Source organism: Nelusetta ayraudi, unplaced genomic scaffold (assembly GCF_046127955.1).
Source record: "Nelusetta ayraudi isolate G7.1 ecotype Tasmania unplaced genomic scaffold, CSIRO-AGI_Nayr_v1 ptg000007l, whole genome shotgun sequence".
In the NCBI taxonomy this organism is placed as follows: Eukaryota; Metazoa; Chordata; class Actinopteri; order Tetraodontiformes; family Monacanthidae; genus Nelusetta; species Nelusetta ayraudi.
Window position 1 is genome coordinate 6359817 of NW_027466057.1, and position 20499 is coordinate 6380315.

Here is a 20499-nt window from a genome sequence, read left to right on the forward strand (position 1 = left end):
TATTTTAAGCTTGGTTCAATACTTTGGTGTTTGACTCTGTTCAATTATGTAAGGACATACCATTCCACGAGATTTTAGAACGGCCAACGCGCGCAGCCAACAACACAGCTCATCAAAAAAAATCCTCTGGTAAGAAGGGGGGGAGGAGCTTCACCGCAAAATTGGTTTGATGTCTCCTTTCCAGTGAATTCAAATGGAGAGAAGTTTCTAACTCTCGCTGATTGGAGCCAGATGGAGTCAAAGAAGCGAGAACCTCTGAGGAATGGTTGAGAGTAGATTTGTGTAATTCAGTGGACACACACACACACACACACACACACACACCTTTTTAACGGTGTTTGGTTTGTTTTTGATTCAAAGGTGCAGCGCTTATATCGCTATCAATCAGGAGTTTCCTCTGCGTATCGCCTGGTTTATATTAGCGCCGCCGAGGTGACCGAACCCCCCCCCCCCCTTTAAGCCAGGTGCGGGAAAGAAATCCCGTCGCATTGAACCTTGTAAATATTTTAACGTGATAAGGCCTCAGCCGAAGTCGACGGCGGCGAGGGGACGCGTCTGTGGTGCCATTCAGTCAAACGCAATCAACTATGTAAACAACAGGAAGTCGCCGCGGCATCACAGGCTGCCGAATCACTTCCAGACGCGGAGCGTTTTCGGGAGGCCAAGCAACACATCGGATTTCACTTGCAAAACACTTGCGAAGGTATTACTTATTTATACACGCTCTCAGGAATATTTGTAATTTGGAGCCGCGTAATTGAATTAAAATAAATCGTCCTCTCGGGTTGCATAACTTTTTAAACAGCGCTTCAATTACCGTCAGGTCAGACGGATCAAATGTGCTCTGTATTATTTCCTACTCGGACAGGTCCTCTGGACTGGCTAGTCTCATCTGTTGATCTAGTTAGCCGTGCGGCGGCGGCGAGGAGTAATAATAGGAAGAAGCAGTCAGCGCTTCTTGCCGGGGTCAACTCAAAGACAGCCGTTCCAGGCCTTTACACTGAAACTTTTTTAACCGCTTAATTAATTCGACGGTCCGGTAAAAAAAGTTAACCGCTGGGTTAATTAGAAACGACTCCATGGTGAATTGTCAAGCCCGGACACCAGTTATCTTCTTGCAGTTTGAGGACGGCTCTTGTCGGTCGCGCGCCAAGACAGTAAACAAACAAGCGAGTAATGGCTGGAAATACCCTCGCGCTCTCATCCAGCTGATGTTTACACTGACCAGGCGTTTCAGATAGCGCGCCATGATGTCATCTCCGCCCCCCCCCCTCCCCTCCCACCTCCCCTCCCACCCCTTTCTCTGTCTTTCCCTCTCTCTTTCTTTCTCCCACATTCGCGCCGGGGCCCAGATTGATGCCGCACATGTGCTCGACTCCCACTCCCGTGTTGTTGTTGTTCTACTGTAAGCCGTATCATCGGCGTGCGAGTGGGGTGGTGGGTGCGGGAGGAGGGAGGGCGGGGGGGTGGAGGGCCAGTAAGCTGAGCCAGAGAAATAGAGAGAGAGAGAGAGAGAGGGAGAGAGAGGGAGAGAGAGAGAGAGAGAGAGAGAGAGAGAGAGAGAGAGAGAGAGAGAGAGAGAGCGGCGAGAAGGGAAGTCCCAGATAGCCGACGCTTCACACATGTACTGCATTAGTGATGAGAAAATCAGATGTTAAACTGTTGTTCTCCTTTTTCTCCCCCCCTCCTCCTTTCTCCCCACTGTTTCACTGGTCAGCGTGTGTTGGATGAGGAACTCTCGTGGTTTTTTTCTTTTCTTAATTCATTCTGATCTCCTTTATTGTTTCGTGGCCACCAGGAAAAACCTTCTCCTTGGGCTCCTGCCGTGATGTTCTACCGATGGAAAGTGTTTTTTTTCCCCCCTTGACTGGAGAAATAGCCCACATGCCAATAAAAAGGTAGTATTGAGTGTCCCAGCGGTCTAGTGTGCGCTGGAAGCTGCTGCCAAGTGGAGAGAAAGCATTGCAGTAAACAAAGAAGGGGCTCTTGTTTTTGTGTCCCGGCCTGCAAAAGTTCAGGGACAATCCTTTGTTTTGGAAGGCTGCGAAAATAAATTAGTAAATAAATAACGTTGTCCTTGGTTGCCTGGTTTTTGTTGTATTTTACAGTACATGTGTCATCCGGTGAACTGAGAAATACAGGGGGCGCTACGAACACCAGAAAATTAATATTTCACCTTAGTTTAACCCAGTGGTTCTCAAACTTTCTCTGTCACGCCCCACCTTGGAGGAAGAAAATTTTTCATGCCCCCTAGAAGCCCCAAATTTGATTTGGCTGTGTCTTGAGGGATCCCGATGAACCTGCAAGTGGCCTCATGTCTCAAGGACAAAGTTGACTTTCGACCCCATAGACTTGCACGGCATTAGGGTTTAGCGATAAGGCTGGAGTTGTAACGGCTTAGGGTTAGGGTTACTGCTGGAATTAGGGTTAGGGTTTCGGGGTTCCTCATGGGCTAGAAGCCCCAAATTTGACGTGGCTGTGTCTTGAGGGATCCCGATGAACCTGCAAGTGGTCCCATGTCTCTCGGACAAAGTGCAGAGAATAGCAACGCTTTCAGGGGTCTTGTTTTGATGAAATTGACCACATCAACAACTTCAGTCATGCGCAACATCACATTTTGTACCTGCCACACAAGATGACGTTGAGCGTTACGTGCGCTAAGTCATAATATCGCGTCAGTCGCGGCGTAGATCACGAATTGATGCGAAGGTGTTTGATTACGTTCTATCAGCGCTCGAAATCTGTACGCGTTAGTTCCTCCGGGCGCCCCGTCTTCGCGCCCCCACCGTTTTATGAGATTAATGTAGTTTATATTTGATCTCATCATCATCATGTGGGTCAAATAAACTAGCCCCATATTCTAGCTCAATAGGTACAATATTATATTTATTTTTCAGATCTCTGTTTGTACACAAACAGTCAGAAGTTTGGACACACCTGTTTCTTCTTTATCTTTACTACTTTCTACAATGTAGATAGATAATGAAGACATCAAATATATGACAAAGATATGTGGATTAATGTGGCAAAAAAAGGTTAAAACCCCAAATATGTTATGTTATATCTATTTTATATGAATGGTGGCTATTCTAGATCATTTAAAATATAATGTTTGAGTTCACACTTTTTTGTTTAATACAGATTCAATACGTGTTCATTCATAGTTTTGATGCCTTGAGTGACAATCTACAGTATAAACAGTCATGAAAATGAAAGAAAAACCGTTAATTCAGAAGTATGTGTCCAAACCTTTGACTGGTAGTGTATATATTTTTTGTTCCGTTCTCCAGTGGAGTGGCCTTGTATCCATTAAACAGCGTACTTAGCCCTCTGTTTACAGCCTCCTCAGTATCAGCTTCCTGCCAAGCCGAGGCTCTGTTAGCAGTAAAGAACGGACTTTTCTCATTTCTGGGGAGTTCAGTGAGAGGCTAGAGAGACATATCACCATTGGGATAAAACCTTGGTAAAGTCAGTTCCACATGATACAAGACCTTTGAGTCTCTTCCATCAACAGACAGACAAACATAAATGCATGTAATGGAGCGAGTTTTTTTTTTCCTCCAAGAACTTTACCCCAACTCTCGCGTGTTTCTTTGCAGTTCCCCATAGGGCTCTTACGGCATTGTTTTTGGCCCAGATGGTACACAGACAGCAGCACATAGAATTCCACAGCCGCTTGATTTAAGTGTGTCTGAAGGGGAGGCTGGTCAACTCATTGCTTAAGCGGCAGCCAAAAACTGAGAGAGAAAGGGATGGGGGGGCGGGGGGTAAGAGCGAGAGAGGGAGAGAGAGAGTGAGGCTGAAACAGGCTTAAGGTCCTAATGACAAATAATCCAGTTACAAACTCGTGGAGCTCGTCAAAAAGGTTCGCTTTCCAGGTTGTGGCTTTGTGATGCGAATGGAACATGAAGCTCGGCCGGAGCGCCGGGGCAGAGGGGGAGATTCTTCAGCCCTCAGATTCTCCTCGCGCTGCCTGCCGGAGCGAGCGTGTGGGAGGGCATTAGCGCCGGCTAATTACCTTTTTGTCCGGCCGCATGAGAACTGGCAGCGAGAAGATGGCCGCCGACACAAGCGGCGGGTGATTAAGCAAGCAGGAGACGTGCGGCGTCTTGTCGTACCCCCGGCCCTTTAAAGCGGGTTTTCCCGTTGAAAACACTTGTCGCCGCCAGAGAAAAAAAGGAGCCGGCGCAAATTTCACACACTGACTCACTAACCCCAACTAACAACGTCGTAAAGACACGGGGCTCGCTCTCAGACAATGGATAAAAGAGCCGGGTTCCTCGCAATCAGGGCGCGTCCGTCTCCCATTTTGCCTCTTAAATGCCACATAATCCGGCCACAAGTAGGCCACAAGGCACAAAAGGGCGCTTGTGTTTAATCCTGGTCTTACTCATAGGTGCATTCGAGGTGGAAAAAACAAACAAATCGGCCGCCGTCTCTGCGTTTCTGTGTCTCCTTTCACCTCCCACCCCTCCCCCACCCGCCCCGAAAGGCCGGCCACGTGTTCCTGCTCAGAGCACATTAAGATTTGGACAATCCAGCGCGTCCCGTCAACCCATAAAACGTCTCAACCTTCGCTCGAGGACGAGGCCTGCTACTTGTCTCGGGCCCGTCATGACACGGCTTGAATCGAATCCAGGCTTTTGAAAATCAGTTGCTTCTTCCAATCGGGTCCCTCCCGCCGTGACCGCGTTGATCGGAAAAAGATTTGTCCGTCTTTTTCCGCAGACTTGCTCAGGTTGGGCCTTTCGCGGCCGTCGGCGCCGTATCGTCAAACTGTTGAACCGACACGTTTGCCACCCACTTCTGGCAGCCCTGCGTCCATATAAAACGTTATTCTTATTAACAGCGGGTGAAAGTGGTAAAGTTTCCCGTCACAACTGAGTTTTACAGTCTTGCTTCGACTTCTGAAGTATTGACAAGCATCACGTGTTTTTTTCTTTCGTTAAGTAAAAAGAAAATTGTATGAAACCCAAGAAGTCGTTTTCTAGCAATCTTATTCTGTCATTCCTGGTTTTTACAACCCGGTGCTGCTTAATGTCCCGTTATATTTTCTCCAGCGATATTACTGCGGCGCGCACGGAAAAAAACTTTTAAAATAGCTATAAGCTGCTACTCCGAGCCCCCCCACTCTTGGTTCCAGCTCTAGGTGCGTGCTACCAACGAAATAACGCACTTAATAATGCACTCTCTAAATGTCAGTAGTTATACAACGCTGCCGACTTGAAGCGTGTTTTTGTTGGTCTGCTGTGCGGCGCAGACCTTCACTCTTGCTTTTTGAAACGGAGGCCCGGCGTCGCTGCGCAAGGACTCGAGTTTCTAGAACAACACTAGACGCGACTGCCACTGGCGTCTCCGAGCCCGACGATGTTTGGATGATTTCTGATGTTGTGCTCAAAGCCGCAGAGTTTTTGCGTACTTACTTATTTATTTTTCACTGATTTCTCTCTGTGCGTCTTTCTTTCCTTCTTTCTTTCCTCGTGAAGGCGCAGGCCTGCGAAAGACGAGGAGGCGGCGTGGAACGGCCAGCTGCAGAGCACCTACGGCCTGACGAGGGCAGCGAACCCGCAGCAGTACTACCAGCCCACCCAGGGAAGATGCCAACTTCAGTTTGCGGTCCAGAAACTGCAACAACAAAGACTTCAGCCTCAACAATTTCTGGATCAGAGCCACTTCAGACACCCGGTACACAGGAGATCTCCTGATTGCTTCACCGCCTATTTATTTACCTATGAATTTACTTCAGCAAAAAAAAAAAAAAAACAGCAAAAAAAAAACAGTGGGACAAGGTAAATGTTTGCGCTAATTGCTCGTCGTCTTGCTTACGTTACACAACCTTTGTGCAACTTGTGTGTGGCCACTGCGGCCGAATTGTCTGGTCCACGTCAACTGCCCGTGCCCACCGTGTGGCGCTCAAGTCTCCAGAACAGCTATCAGTAGTTGCATTTCCATTACAGTTTTTTTTTCGCAAAATAAAAGCGATATTTCTAGATATTTCATGACACTTTTGCGATATACCTCCATATCGATACGCCTGAAAAACTTTTAGCCATAATTGAGAGGTTTTTCCAAGTTGAGGTGTTTTTCCATGACCAGTTCTTTATTGCCATATTTAGGTTTTGCACAATTCTAGGGGTAACGGAAACGCAGATACTGTATTAAAGTCCCAGCTATGTTGCACTTCATTGAGTAACCATTTGAATAGAAGTCTTTCACTTTTATAATCAGCTGTTTATCATATTTTATTGAAGGTAATCTAACTGCACTGCCGTTTATCTGCCCATAAGTTGATAAGAGAAAAATAAAACTGTATTTGTGCCTTTTAAAAGAGTATAATTTGAGTACAGGGCTGCTTCAGGGAGTTCAATGCGCAACCCACACTGAGTGAAAACCCTCATAGTCATGCACCGCAGTATCCTGAGAATCTCTTTCCGAACCATTGAACAAATGGGTGTTTCAGGGCAGTATCCTCCCCATTCCAGGAGGGCCGGAACGTGACTCTTCAACCCAAAATCATCCTGTTTGGCTCGGCGACTGGGCCAAGTTTACGCTGGCGGATGAGTAATCGGGAAACGCTGCCCATCCAGTCTGTCTGAACTCCCATGTTACATTGTGCGGCCACTTTCAGCTGCATTTGCAATCTCGCCGACCCGAACGATAAAAAGAGCAATTTTGTAAAAGTATAAACAGAGGTTTTGATCCAATTTGGCACCGTTCAGAGAAAAGAAAAGATGAACCTTTAGGTTTTGGTGAAACAGATGTTAGACTTTGAACTTGTTGGGCAAAATCTAGGGGGCTGAGATTGTCATCGCTCACCCGGAAGAGTTACCTGTGCCCTTTGTGACATCACAGAGAGCTCTTTCTGAAAAATGGAGCAAGCGAATGGCTTAAAAGATGGTCTCTACTCAATTTTACGGAGTTTTTCTCATATTGTGAAAAAACTTTGGTCAATTTTGAATGTCAGGGGGCCTTCAGCAGGAAGTGTTTGTTCCTGTCCTCCATGGAGAGAGACAGGGGTGACTGAAGTTCATGGACATTTTGTCTGGGCGGACGATTGGATTTGCCTCTTTTTTTTTTCACTCGCATCTTTCCCAAGCAGTGCACTTGCTCTAACGTCATTGTTTTTCCTCCATCCCGCTCGGGCCCCAATTAATGCAATTGAGGTGACATTTTCTCTTGGCTTGGTTCAGCGGCCTGACGCAAGTCCTTTTAAGAAAGTGATCCTCTTTTTTTTCTCTCTCTCTGTCTCACACGCACATCCCAGTCGCTGCGTGGATTGTTGCTTTCTTTTTATCCTACCCCGACCACGTCGCTCCGACGCCGTGTGAAAGGCAGGAGGAGCCAGTCTGGTCGGACAGACTTGGTGCCGATGGGGACTCGTCCCTTTGTTCGACTCTGACAAACTGGGGTCATCCGCTCGCCCATTCCGGATTCGTTTTTTTTCCCACCGTCTAATCAGACAACCTTCCCTAATCTTCCTATCCTCCCCTCTCCATTCACTCCACCCCCACTGATCCCTCTTAGTCTGACTGTACAAAGCCTGTCCTCGCTGAAACGATGGTCCTCCATCTTCAGAGTACTCCAAGTTCTCCTTTGTGACACGTCTTGGCTCTCCAATCCCCAGTATTTGCAGCCTAATTGGTCCAGACGTTGGCTAATAATGGCTTGGGCAACAGCAGCGGACTCTGAACTCCAAATTTTTTGTTTCCAAAGTTGTGAATCAACAGGAGACACATTTAAAGAAGGTGCCGTTCTGAATGCCTGCGCGTTTGTGCGCATGCATATCAGAGGAAAGACACGTCGCTGTTCCGGCGCCCTGCTCCGCGTTCCAGTTACTGGGTGCAGACTGTGCGGCTCCTCCGCGAACTTGGCCCGAAGCCACCTGGCAGCCATAGAAAGGTGCCCTCCCCGGACCCGCTCGAATCTGAACTGCAGCCACGGACCTCGCAACCTGGAAACTCAGCTTCTCATTTATCAACGCGCAAATTACATCAGATATGCGCTGTCACACTGCCGGCCGCTTTTGAGCGAGCTGCGCTGTGTAGCTGGAAAACCATTAGCTCGTTAGATAACCGTATAAAGCTGCAGAGAAAATAGCATTGGCATGAGACGTGGAAGGAATGTATGCTGAGCATTCCCCAGCACTGCAGACAGAGTGAAATGTGGCTCTAAAATATCATGTCAGAACAAAAGAAAAGGTGGCTCCTCTCCTTTCCAAACCTTTGAAGAGATCTTGTGTGAATAAACACATCATGGGAAGTGTTTGGCTCTCAGCTCCTCCGACCTGAAACCATGCCCTTGTTTTGTTACAGGATGGTATTTCATTAATATCTGCTCAGATTGAAGCCAAACCCTTTTTTTTTTTTTTTTTTTTTCCCCCACAACTAAATGATGGGCAACCAAATATTTTCCCACAATGGAGAGATCGCAGTTCCTTATTCCGCTTTTGGGAAAGGGTTTGATTTTTCTCTTCCCTCAAAAGTGCAAACATACGATTGTGTTTGTGTAAAGAACTGGTCCGTCGTCGGGTCAGGCTTATCTCGACAGCCTGGCTGCCATTGTGCTCCCAGTTTGGAGAGCAGTCTGGGGCAAGTCACACAATCGGACGTATCCAGTGCTGTGGAATCGATCAGCTGCCTCCTGAAAACAAAGCCCCTTGGAAGTGTGTGACGTACTTGGAGAGTTTCCATCTCTTTACTCTGGTGCCACACAAACCGTCAGCCAAAGGACTGTAATCCCTATCATAGTTTATTCTGTCCTCAGTGCCAGAATTTGACTTTGCAGGAGATTCATGCGCTGTTTCGTTCTCCACTTTGTGTCTTTTTTTAAATAGATTGCTTGTATTTCACTTCAATCCCTCAAGCAGTGAAGTTCTTGGATCTCTGATAGAAGCTCAAATAAATACTTTGGCCAGTTGTTGCAGTAGTGTAGGCTGTGCATAATACAGGGGTTCATCATTCACAGCAATGTTATTACAGGACTAGTAAGGTTTGTGTAAGTTATCACCATTAGCTACTGCCTCAGGACAGTAACACTTAACTGCAGTGCAGTCACTCAGATTTCCACCTCATGAGATCCACCTCATCTCTCTTGTCAATCTCAATATATAGCATTTACAATCAGTCCTAGAATTTCAGGCCATTCCATGACCAATTAGCTTCCTTTGCGGAGAGATAATGAAGAAGAGGTCACTGTGTGAGAAGGGCCTGCTCCAAACTGCTGTCAAAATACCCACAAGGAGATCAGGAAGAAGACGTTAGCATTGGTCAAACAAATGCTTAGTGCTAAAAGTTCAACGTGAATGCCACGACAGTCCCGGTCTAATCAGAGCTGGTTGAGATTTTCACATTGAAAGAACGTAGAAACCACCCTGGTTTCTTGCGCTAACAAACCTTCACCTTCCAAGTTTTTTTACCCCTCTTGGAAAAACGCAGCTATTGATTCTTGTGTGATTATGGCTGTGATATTGGTTCTAATCAACAAACTTGTGTTGTTTTCTTCTTCTTTCATAGACTCAGTTCTCTGACCAGACAAGTGCTTTACATGGCCAGGCAGCTTCAACCAGCTGCCCTCCGTCCAGCTATCATGTTTGGACCAGTCACACTCACGGCCACAGCCACAGCCAGACCTGCGTCAGCCCGGCTCTTGTCCCGAAACCACCCAGCAGCTTCAGAGACGGGCAAACCAGGAAAACGGCCACCAAGCGCCTCATCAAGTAAGACCCCTCACGTGTAGCTCGTCGAGTCATTCCAGCGGGCTTCAGCGATTGGCTCCCGGCTCCGGTGCAAGACGGCGTTAAGACATAAAAGTGCGTGGGGTCGTCGGGTTCGATGGGACGAGGCTAAAATGCTAACGTGCGTGCGGTGGAGGGCTTCCAGTCTTTTGGGCCACAGGGTGTATCTACTCGCTTGGTAAACAACCCCATCGCAGGCCTGATTTCTGCCTGAACCGTAAACACAACGTGGTTCAGTGGAAGGACCCGGGGCCCCGAGCACCATTTAAATCCTGTTTGGTTTGGAGATAAGCTGAAGAGCACGGAGAGGGAAAATAAAAGGAAAGGAGTGAGACACAGGGCTTGAGCGGCCAACGATTTTGCCCAATTACTTTATGACTTTATTGCTGGAACATCTGGCCAAATTACGCAACAACAGCAAGCCTTTGTGATCGGGGCGGATTGTTTGTTTGAATCTCTGGATGGGGACGCTGGCCGTTATTGCTCTGCGTCAGAGTGGCCTGTTCTGTAGGTAAGGTGTGTCCCGGCACTGTAATTCCTTTTATTTACAGTGCCAGGGCCTAAATTATACCCTCATTTTGAAGTCTTTATTCATTTTTCATCTGAAGCTCCAGATGAGGAGGCTTACACACTAAAAGTGAAAAAACAGAAACAAACACAAACAGATATGAATTATCAGGAAATAAAGATCCCACAAGGTCCCATAATGCCTCTTATTTTTCATTGTCCAATCAATTCTCCTCAGAAAAAAAGCATTTTAGCACTGTGTGCCGGCTAAAATAAATGTTTTTTTTTTTTTAGATAAACAGTATCTACCCAACCAATCAAACACACCCTATGAATTGAATGATTTTTCTTTCATTCTCATTAATATAATATATAATTAATATAGTATAAATATTCATTACAAACATCTTGTTCATATATTTGATGTCCTCAGTATCTATCTGCAGTGTAGAAAGTTGTAAAGACAAAAAAGAAATTGCATGAGAAAACGTGTCCAAACCTTTGACTGGTAGTCTATCTATCTATCTATCTATCTATCTATCTATCTATCATCGATCTACCGATCGATCGATCGATCTATCTTCTATCTTCTATCTATCTATATCTTCTATCTTCTATCTATCTTCTATCTTCTATCTATCTATCTATCTATCTATCTATCTATCTATCTATCTATCTATCTATATCTTCTATCTATCTTCTATCTATCTATCTATCTATATCTATCTATGTATCTATCTATCTATCTATCTATCTATCTATCTATCTAAAACGGTTTCTAGTTTAGAAAAAAACTGGGAAGGCGGGAACAGACACGTTTCTGTATGTCTTGCCCACTGACCTGGGAGCGGGGCATTGAGCCCTTTGTGACATCACAGCGGGCGCACGCTTTCCAGAGTTTTGCAGACTGATGAAACCTTTACCGGCTGTGGGGATTGGGGGGGTGTTGGTGGTGGTGGTGGTGGCCACGTTCCAGCTGCCGGACCTTGCGAGTGGCGAGCTGGCAGGCGAAGAGTTAAGAGGGCAGCGGAGGCCTCGGAGAATAGGTTAGGGCAGCCAGGTAGGTGCTGTGTTTGCTCCCGTCTGTGTGTCCTCCCGCCGCTGGCTGTGTTTACCCTCTCGCATGCGGCATTCCAGAGCCCCCTCTCTCACCCTCGCTCTGTCCTGCATTTTTGCGGTCGACCAATGTGACAGGGGAGAGTGTGGGAAAAACGGAAGCTTTCGGGAACCCGAAAAGAAAAAAAAAAAAAAAAAATTGCACCGATGGAAACAATGAGGGAGAAAGAATAAAGCGGAGGGAAAATAAAGGACGACAAAGAGAAATGGCCCGGGCCCCGGGAGAAAAAGGGGGGATGATTGTTTGCAGAGGAGGGCGGGATAATAAGTCGCTCTCCTTTATTTCCAGCGCGCGTTTTTTGGAGGGGGCAACCCAATACCTCTGTTATTGCGGCACATCTGAAACACATCCCGCCGCCGCTCCTCGTGCGCTTCGGCCGCCCGCCTCCCTCCCTGCCCCCCCAACCCTGCGAAACAGCCGTCCAAACTGCCAAACTTTTTTTTGTTGCAAAATCCGCTGTGGCTGCAGCCCGACGCTAATTGACAGCTTCTCGGCTGCTGCCCGTTTATCAGCAGAGAGAGAGAGAGAGAGAGAGGGAGACATTTGGTTTTTGTCTGCCTTGTTCAGGAAAGGAAATGAGGGGAAGATTTCTGTCGATGCGGCCAAATGATTTCCTGTTTGGAGGCCCCGCAGCGAGGCGAAAGCCGACAAGTGTGCCATCTGATAGGCTCCGTTTCGGAGGGGGGAAAAAAAGAAAAAAAAAAAAAAACTGCTGACGCGTTCACACGCCATTGGCCCTGCATTCGCTCAGAGTGGAGGGTGAGAAAAGAAAGCGAGAGAGTCCGAGTCTGCAAAAAATAAAAATAAAAAACAGAAACATTTCAAGCCGAGCGAACATGTGGCACTCGAGAGTGCAGGTTGGTATCCGCGCCTCGCCCAGCCAGCCGCCGCTGCCAACCCGGAGGGACTGTGAGGACTCAAAGTGGGATGACTTCACTCGATTTTTTTGAAAGGACCAATTTGTAACACAAATAAATGGTCCCGTTTGTTTTGTTTTTTCTTTCTTTTTTTTCCCTGGGAGGACCTGGCGAGGCAGGGATGTTACCAGGGGAACCCCGGGGCCCGGGCTGGGGGGGGGGGGGTTGGAGCGGCTTTTCTAATAGGGCGCCGATTGCGGCCTATTAATCAACCGCGAGGCAACGGTAGTTATTTGCACTGGATACTGTACACACACTGAAATGTGTGTTTACAGTCCAACTCCATCCCCTCCGGTCGGCGCTCGCTAACATAAAGGCATTCCTGCGTCCCGGTAGCAACCCCCCAACCCCTACAAATCAGTGCACAAATCAGCCGTGTTTATGGGGGAGTCGTGTCACTTCTGTCAGCGGAGGCAGCGTTTTCGGGGGGTTTAATTTTTCTGAAGAATTTCTTCTCTCAACCCCCGGCGGTGGCAGCGGCGGCAGCAGCGGCGGGAGTTTCCCCCCGGCTGCCGAGACGGAGAGAGCGCGAGACTGTTGACAAAGAAAGTGATGTGAAAGACCCCGGAGGTCAAGGTTTTTTTTCTTTTTCTCCCATCCCCCCCCCCCCCCCCCACCCCCCACTCCTCCCCCTTTTCGATATGAAAGGAGTCGTTTCCTGTGGAGGTATGCCATGCTTGAAGTGGGCCAGGTTCTATTTGTGGGTTGTGTAATGGTATGAAAGAACAACTGTGCAGCCCCTTACAAGGAGGCAGTGTGTACCCTCATTACCTTGTTAATGCTGCTTTGGCAAGCCGCTGTTGCGGGGCGAGAGGTTAATGCAAGCTAAGCTTTATTTATTGTTCCCTCCTCCACCCCCCTCAGCTCCCCCACCCACCCAAGGAAAGAAAAAAAAACACTTAACAGATTTAATGTATAAGGTTACGGACGTGTCCGCTCCTGCTCGACGGTAAACCTCAGCCTCCGCCGCCTCATGTGAAGCTTTTTTTTTTTCTTCTGATCAGGCAGAAAAAAAGAAAAAAAATGTGATGGGACGCCTCCGGACTTCTGTACGGAAGCGTGTGAGATAAACGCACGGCAGCGGCGGCGGCTGTTTTAATGTGCCAGAAGGAGGTATCGGGTGGGGCCTTTCTGTCTCTGAAGCTGCTCTGTTGCCCCCCCCCCCCCTTCGGGCGATCGCGAACATCACGTCACCCAGGACAAGGAGCAGGAATTTGGCTCCACTGTGTCACAATAGCCCACCAGAGGCACTCAGTAAACACTTAACCCCCTCCGGCCTCCGCTCGCTGCACATATAAGGAGAACATTTAAAAATCCAAGCGCAATATTTCTCTCCGGGCCGAGGAGAGAAATATCCCGCTGCGTGCATTAAACTGAACCGCAGCCCCCCCCCCCCCCCAACCCAACCGAGGTCTCACGTTTGACTTCTTCTTCTTGTGTGCGACCACCAGGCAGACGTCCGGCGAGAGCTCGGCCAGCGGGAGCGCGTCCAGCAGCCAGCGTGCCGTCTACGAAGCCATCTGCAACAAGACAGGTGGGTCCTCCTCACTCACTAAGCCATTGCAAGAACGCTGTTACGCATCTCCGCAGGGATCCACACAAACCAGAGATTAAAATAAATAAAATAAAATAAAAGCAGCCATGTCAGATTTCTGGCTTAAAACAGGGCTTTGTAACCTGCCTGGCCAGTTGGATAATTTCCTGAACCCTCTTGCATGCATCCATTTCTCAAAGAGCCCATAGAAAGTATTTGGAAACGGGCAGAACTTGCAAAGGCGATTAGCCGAACTTTATCAATCAGTTTAGCCAGTTAGCCTCAGGTCAAAACTGCCCTTTGGTGCTCATCAAAGACAACATGTTGTCCACGGAGAAAGGTTCCCGCCGCTGCTCTTTGATCCCCGCTGCAGTTTTGAAAACACAACACAGATCCCAGCTGCGTCGCAAACATCGCACCCGTGCTAATCGCTTTCGCACCAGCGAGGCTCGCAGTTTTGTTTTCTTTCAGGGCTTCTGCTGCCAGCTACTCAGAGTCGCTCGAAAAGAAAAACATTCGAGCGACGACTAAAAATAAGCTGCTCGTTTATGAGTCGAGTGCCACTTGAAACTGCGGCTACTGAGCTGCTTTCCAAGTCTTTGGAAGATTTCTGCTTAAAGAGTGACTGTGGCCTGACTGTCTCCGTGCATCTAGTCGGATCACTCACAGAAAGTAATGAAAACATCTGAACGGCCTGAGTGACCATCAAAGTCTGTCTCGCTTCAGTGTTTTCCTAAATGATTTGTTGAATTTCAGTCCTGCTTGCTTCCTGTCCCCGTTTCATCTCAAAAGTCACCCGACTCCTCTGTATTTCCCTCCTTTGCCATTTGTTTGTCAGTAGCTGCGTTTCCATTACAGTTTTTCGCACAATATTTACACGATATTTAGGTTTTGCGTAATTCTAGGACTAACGGGAACGCAGCTATTGCCCTCCCCCCCACCACCCCTCCACCCCTCTGTGTGCTTCACCTCCAGCCTCCCCTCCTGGAACACGCTGGGGTTTTCTGCCCTCCGAGTGCCTTGGAGTTTGGGCTTTGACCTCGCAACACAGTTGCGCTCTGGGCCTGCTTGGCCTGCGGCGGCTGCACCTGGCTGCGCTATTCCCCATCCCCGAGTGTTTCCGAGAGCCAGTGGGACATGCATGCCCCGCCGTCATACACACACGAGGGGAAGGGGAAAAAAAAAAAAACAGAGAGAGAGAAAGAAAGAAAGAAAATACATCTCAGCTTTTTAGCTCATGTTTTTACGGGCACTGGGCTGCAAATGTGGCTTCGAGCGCTCACGTGCGCCCTCTCATCCTGCCCGCTTTCCACAACTCTTTCCATCCCCCCCGAGCGAAGGCCCGAGCTTATTGCACTAGCAGCGATATAAAGCACTTTGAGCCGATGTGCACATGATCGGGAGATTTGGCCCCGACCGTACATGCTAGCACACACACACACACACACACACATACACACACATATATACCTCAGCGGGAGCGGGCCGTGCCATTTATCACACTGTGCAGCCCCCCTTTTTCCTAAAGGGGGGGGGGGGGGGGTCGGTGCGTTTCTGTGACCAGAACATTTCTTCTCAGCCCCCCTCCCTCCCTCCTTGTGCCCCCCCCCCTCCCCCATCCGTCTCTCGAGCATGAATGTTGGCGCAGGTTGACAAACATCTTATAAAGTCATCAATTACTGTAACCGGATCTGTTGGGAGAAGCTCCTGAATTTCATGCGTTGGTTTTTTCCGTCGTTCAGCGCGAAAAAGGGGTTGAGCAGGCAGGCAGGCAGGCAGTCAGTCAGTCAGTTAGGCAGGCAGACAGTCAGTCAGTCAGTCAGTCAGTCAGTCAGGCAGGCAGGCAGGCAGGCAGGCAGACAAGCAGGAAAGGAAAGGAAGTCAGACAGGCAGTTTGTTAGGCAGGCAGGCAGGCAGACAGGCAGACAGAGAAGAGAGAGGAAGTCAGTCAGTCAGTCAGTCAGTCAGTCAGTCAGTCAGGCAGGTAGGGAGAACGAACGAGGGAAACCCATTGTTTTCCAGCGATGCTCTTTTTGCGGGGGTGGAGGAGGAGGAGGAGGAGGAGGAGGAGGAGGAGGAGGTGGTGGTGGCGGTGTGGTGTTGTTTGAAGGGCCACGGCCTTTGTGGAGCTTTAGGAGTGCGCCGGGTCGCCGGGCCGGGCCGGCCCCAGTGTACCTTTGTGGCAAGATGACTGAGGTCGTCTGATCGAGTCTGACAGGGAGTTTAGGGCCGAGTCCAAATGGAGAGCATTCTCTATGATCAGCTGTCAGCCGCCATTAATCACACTCCCCCTTTATCTCCCTCTTGTGTGCTCTCCTAATCTCTTCCTCTTCTCTTTGCTCATGCAACTCCCCCCCACCCCCCCACCCCTGAAAACTCCCCCCCACCACCCCTCCCACTCCCCCTCCTCCTTCCTATCCTCTCACTCACCCCACTTTCCTCCCTCTCTCCTTGCCCAGTTCTCCTGTGTTCACTTTGGACACCAGACGTGGGGAGGGTTTTTTCTGTCTTTTCTTTTTTTTTTTATTTCCTTTTTTTTTTTTTTTTTTTGATGAGGGCCTATCAAAGCCGACAACCTCCCGAGATCATATCGGCCACATGTGTTTTACAATGCTTCCCTTGAAGCTTTTCTCGAGGTTCTCAGGGCTCCGCAGCTGGTGACTGAGGAGATTTATTGCCTCCAGTCGGAGGAGGAAATGAATGCTGCACTTGTGCCATTTTAATGGGAGCCTGATCATGTCAGGGCGGACAGCGCAGAGCGCTCCCTATCAAAATAAGACTTGGTGGTGCCTTGTTTGGAAAGGAAGGCCAGTTATTGGCTGTCACCCCCACCTCCCCACCCCTTTCAGATGTATTATGTAAGTTACTGGATGCCGGATTCAAAGCAGTCACCTTTTTTTTTTTCGTCTTCTTCTTCTTCTTCTTCTTCTTCTTCTGCTTCTTCTTCTTCCTGGAAGGAGGTTTTTTACGAGCTAAATGGAGACAGTGTGTGAGGAGAGATTTCTCTGTATGGAACAGGAAGTTGCAAAGATCCCAAAAGGTCCCACATTAAAACTTTTTCATCAGTTATTATTTTTCAACTTCCTCACTAGATCTTTATGCCAGTAGCAAGCGTATTTTGCCTTTTGTTTACAGCCTCCAGCAACAAAAAAAAAAAAATCAAATCACAGCCTCACAGAAATCACCAAAAAGACAAAAAAGCAAAAAAGTGACGCTTTTCTGGTGCGTCCACATTTTTGGAAAGGGAGAGAATTGGCAGCTGCGAGGCGGCCTCCGAGAGGGGAACACACACCTGGCAGAGGAGAGGCGTCAGCGCTCCTTTTGACATCACAAAGGGCCTGTATCCAGAACCGCATGTTTGAGCTCACACTTTCTGAGAAGCTTTGCGAGCTCCAGGAGCAAAAGGCAAAGAGTTGAAGTTTTCGCACTCGGTTATTTGCACAAAATATTGGTCGAGTAAATTTTGCACAACGTTTGACCTTCAAAGCTGGATATCCGACTGGAGGTTCGGTGCTACTTTGCCGCTTAACAGAGCCATTTTTTCCTCCTCCTCATGTCAACTGGGCCGTCTCACGCTCGCCTGAATTTGGCCCTTTTTATCTTTCTTTTCCCTCCTTTTTTTTTTTTTTTTTGAGCCTCGAGCCTGCTGCGTCCAGTGGCCGTGTCACTGGATTGGAAGTCAGCGAGATGTTTTCCTTCTCTCGGCTCGGTCAGGCCCCATGGTGTAAAAGAGCACCAAAATAAACAGAGTGCTCAGGAAAGGAATGAAAGGGAATACTGTTTGGGAGCACAAACACAGCAGCCCCGACTGTACTCGGAATGCTACTTTCTACCGGTCGGCTGGCCAAGCGCCAGCCGATATGTAGTCGGGGCGGGAGGAATGGGGGTCCGGGGGGGGGGGGGGGGGGGTGAGAGGGGGTTGGTTGTTGCGTGCTCGGAAAGCCCGACGAGGAGCCGTAAGAACCGGCGGCGACCGGGCAGGACCGCCGGTGGTCACCTTGAACGCCACTGATTCAAAACACGGGAGCCTTTTAGTGCCGCTTGGCTTTTGAAGTGAAGCCTCTCTCAGGTCTGACCTTAACATTTTCTGCCTGCCCAACACACACACACACACACACACACACACACACACACACACATGCGGCTGCTGTTGGGAGGGAAAAATAACCTCACACTGGCCTCCCTCTAACCCCCCACCACCCATTTATGGATTCATTTTTTTTTTCAACGTCATTTCTCTTCTTCCAGGTCTCACGTTGTACCACAAGCTGTTCCAGGGCCAGGAGCCCTCTCACAGATGACAGGAGGGCCGCCGGAGGAGCGCCTGCCAGCCCGACAGGTGCCTCTGCATGTAGCCGGGGTTGGAGGGAGGTGTGTGTGTGTGTGTGTGTGTGTGTGTGTGTGTGTGTGTGTGTGTGTGTGTGTGTGTGTGTGTGTATTCTGGGATTCCTCCTCCCTCCCTCCCTCCGTCCTCCTCTTCCTCCCTCCTCCCTCCTCCAAAGAGGATGTTGCCGCGAGGGCCGGAACGCCCGGGCTTTGACGCAGGTCGGGATTTGCTGCGCGGCTCAACATCACTTGGCCCTTTTTCAGCTTCCCCTCCCCAGCCCCCGACTCCGCCCGCCCGCCCCCCCCCCCAGCCCCCCTCCGGCAACACAGGGTCTATTTACCAACAGTTGTCTGCCCTCATTCTCCCCGGCGCTGCCGATGCCAGAGGAGGATTTCCCTGACAGACAGGCCTGGGCAGATGGCTCCTCGAGCCTCTGCGGTATTTTACAGATGGGATTCAACTATTTATTCGTCGCTCGTGCGCGACGTGACGTGACGTGTGCGGGGCCATTCATGTCCATTTTTTTCTCTCTCTTTTCTCCTCCTGCCGCCTCCTCCGACCCACTTTTAACCTAAACAGCTAAGCTGTGGCGGCGGCGGCGGCGTTTTCTGCTCATGGAAGTTTTTTGACGAGCCGCCGCTGAGCCGAGTCGACGCTCGCTCGCTCGCTCAGAGGAGGAGGAGGAGGAGGAGGAGGAGGAGGAGGAAGTTTTTTGATTCATGAGTCGCTGCTGATAACGGACACTCCCGGTTCCTCGTTCAAAGCCAAATTTCTGCCAAAAGGAATTTACCGGCCACTGAGAACTGATCATTAGCATCCACATATGACATTTTGATTGTTAGCACGTGAAGGTCCCATATTATGTCCGTTTTCATTTCTTTATTTTTCATAAATTTCACATTTCCAGTAGAGCTGCCTCAGAGGATTCATGATTAAAAAGGAAAAACAGCAACCCTTCCCCAGAACTGCATGGTGTTAGCCCGGTGTTTACAGCCTCCTGGAGGATTGCTCTAAAACTGATTCCTCCACTAGTGTGGAACGGGCCACAGGGTGAACCACAGTCATGCTCCAGGTGTCCAGGGCCCTTTATGATGTCACAGCGAGCACCGATAGAAGACTTTACTCTGACACGTGTTTGCGGGGAGCTGCCGTCGGGAATTTTTCCTGACACACTGGGGACATTCTGGTCGTCGGGACCTACACTTGGTTGCTGCCTTCTGCAGAAACGTTTGTTTTAAACCAGTGATAAAGAAAAGTGTTTTATTAAATCAATGTCTTTGTATCCGTGTGTGTTCAAACCTACATTATTGAACAAAAATGTTTTTTCTGGGGAGTGGGGGGCGTTTTTGTAGCTGGAACTGAATGGAGAGAGACTGCAGACATGCAGTGAAGGTTAATACTGTACTGCACTAACTGATTGAATTGAGTCAGTATTTTCTAACTCTGGACCATATAGAGAGTTCACTCAGGGCATGTTGATACAAAAATTAATGCTGTAGTGTATATCAAGAGATTAGACCAATGTTTGTTAATGTCTTTGTCAAAGATACTTGAAGTTTTTGTCATATCAACCAATATTTATTGTTGTTCATTCATTTTGCACAGACTGCCGTTTTCAATGCAATACAGCAGACTTGTATTTTTATTTATTTATATAAATATATATATATGTGTATATTCTTGATGTTATTTGTTTTGTGATGGTTCTTGTACTCTGTGTTGTGGATCCACTGCCATTGTGGCCGGGCGCATGCTGTGTATCACGAGAATCCAACACCGGGAACCCAAATCGATGTTTTTGTTTCTGTTTTATTCTCATGCTGTTTACAGTCTGTCACTTGATCCGTTTGGCTTCTGATTGTTTACAGCGATACATGCATGGAAACGTAACGCTTTGTATTCACCGAGTCAGTGTCAGTCGTCGGCTCGACACTGGAATGAATGTCTTGTGGAGGCAAAAAAGAACAAAACATTAAAAAAAATAAAAGATGCGGATGTTGGTAAAAGGTTTTGCTTCTCTTCACGCTCGACACTGGAGTGCACACAAATATTTCAAGTGTTCTGTTTTTCTGGGGATGAGTGTATTTTTTTTCTTTCTACAATTCACCGACACCGGTGCTGCAAAAAAAACAAAGGGCAACAGCTCGTTTATCGGACAAAGATCATGTTTTGCACTGCGAGCATCTCATCTCATCGCTAAGCAGACGCCGCATCAGTCTCCAACGACAACAACAGCACAACACAACACTTGGCTCGTAAACTCGTCTCGCAGCACCAAACGGGACTCAGATTATGTCATACATATGGCAGCGTAAACTGTCTCACGTGATTCAGTTTCATCTCAAATCTGTTTTTTGTCCTATT

General features: G+C 48.4%; 1 protein-coding gene across 5 annotated transcripts in view; it reads left to right on the forward strand.

The window, feature by feature from the left end:
• Positions 1–20141, forward strand: part of ttll5 (tubulin tyrosine ligase-like family, member 5) — a 56493-nt gene extending 36352 nt beyond the window's left edge. For 2 of the 5 annotated variants that reach the window (XM_076018219.1, XM_076018218.1), the window contains exons 28-31: positions 5487–5685; positions 9513–9715; positions 13726–13808; positions 18057–18201. In XM_076018219.1, coding sequence (XP_075874334.1) covers positions 5487–5685; positions 9513–9715; positions 13726–13808; positions 18057–18109 — 538 coding nt within the window. In that variant the 3' untranslated portion in view covers positions 18110–18201. Of the gene's footprint in view, positions 1–1717; positions 1959–5486; positions 5686–9512; positions 9716–13725; positions 13809–18056; positions 18202–18221 lie in introns of those variants that run through there. The other 3 variants (XR_012926043.1, XM_076018222.1, XM_076018221.1) reach the window with 3 other exon arrangements.
• The last annotated feature ends 358 nt before the right edge of the window (positions 20142–20499 follow it).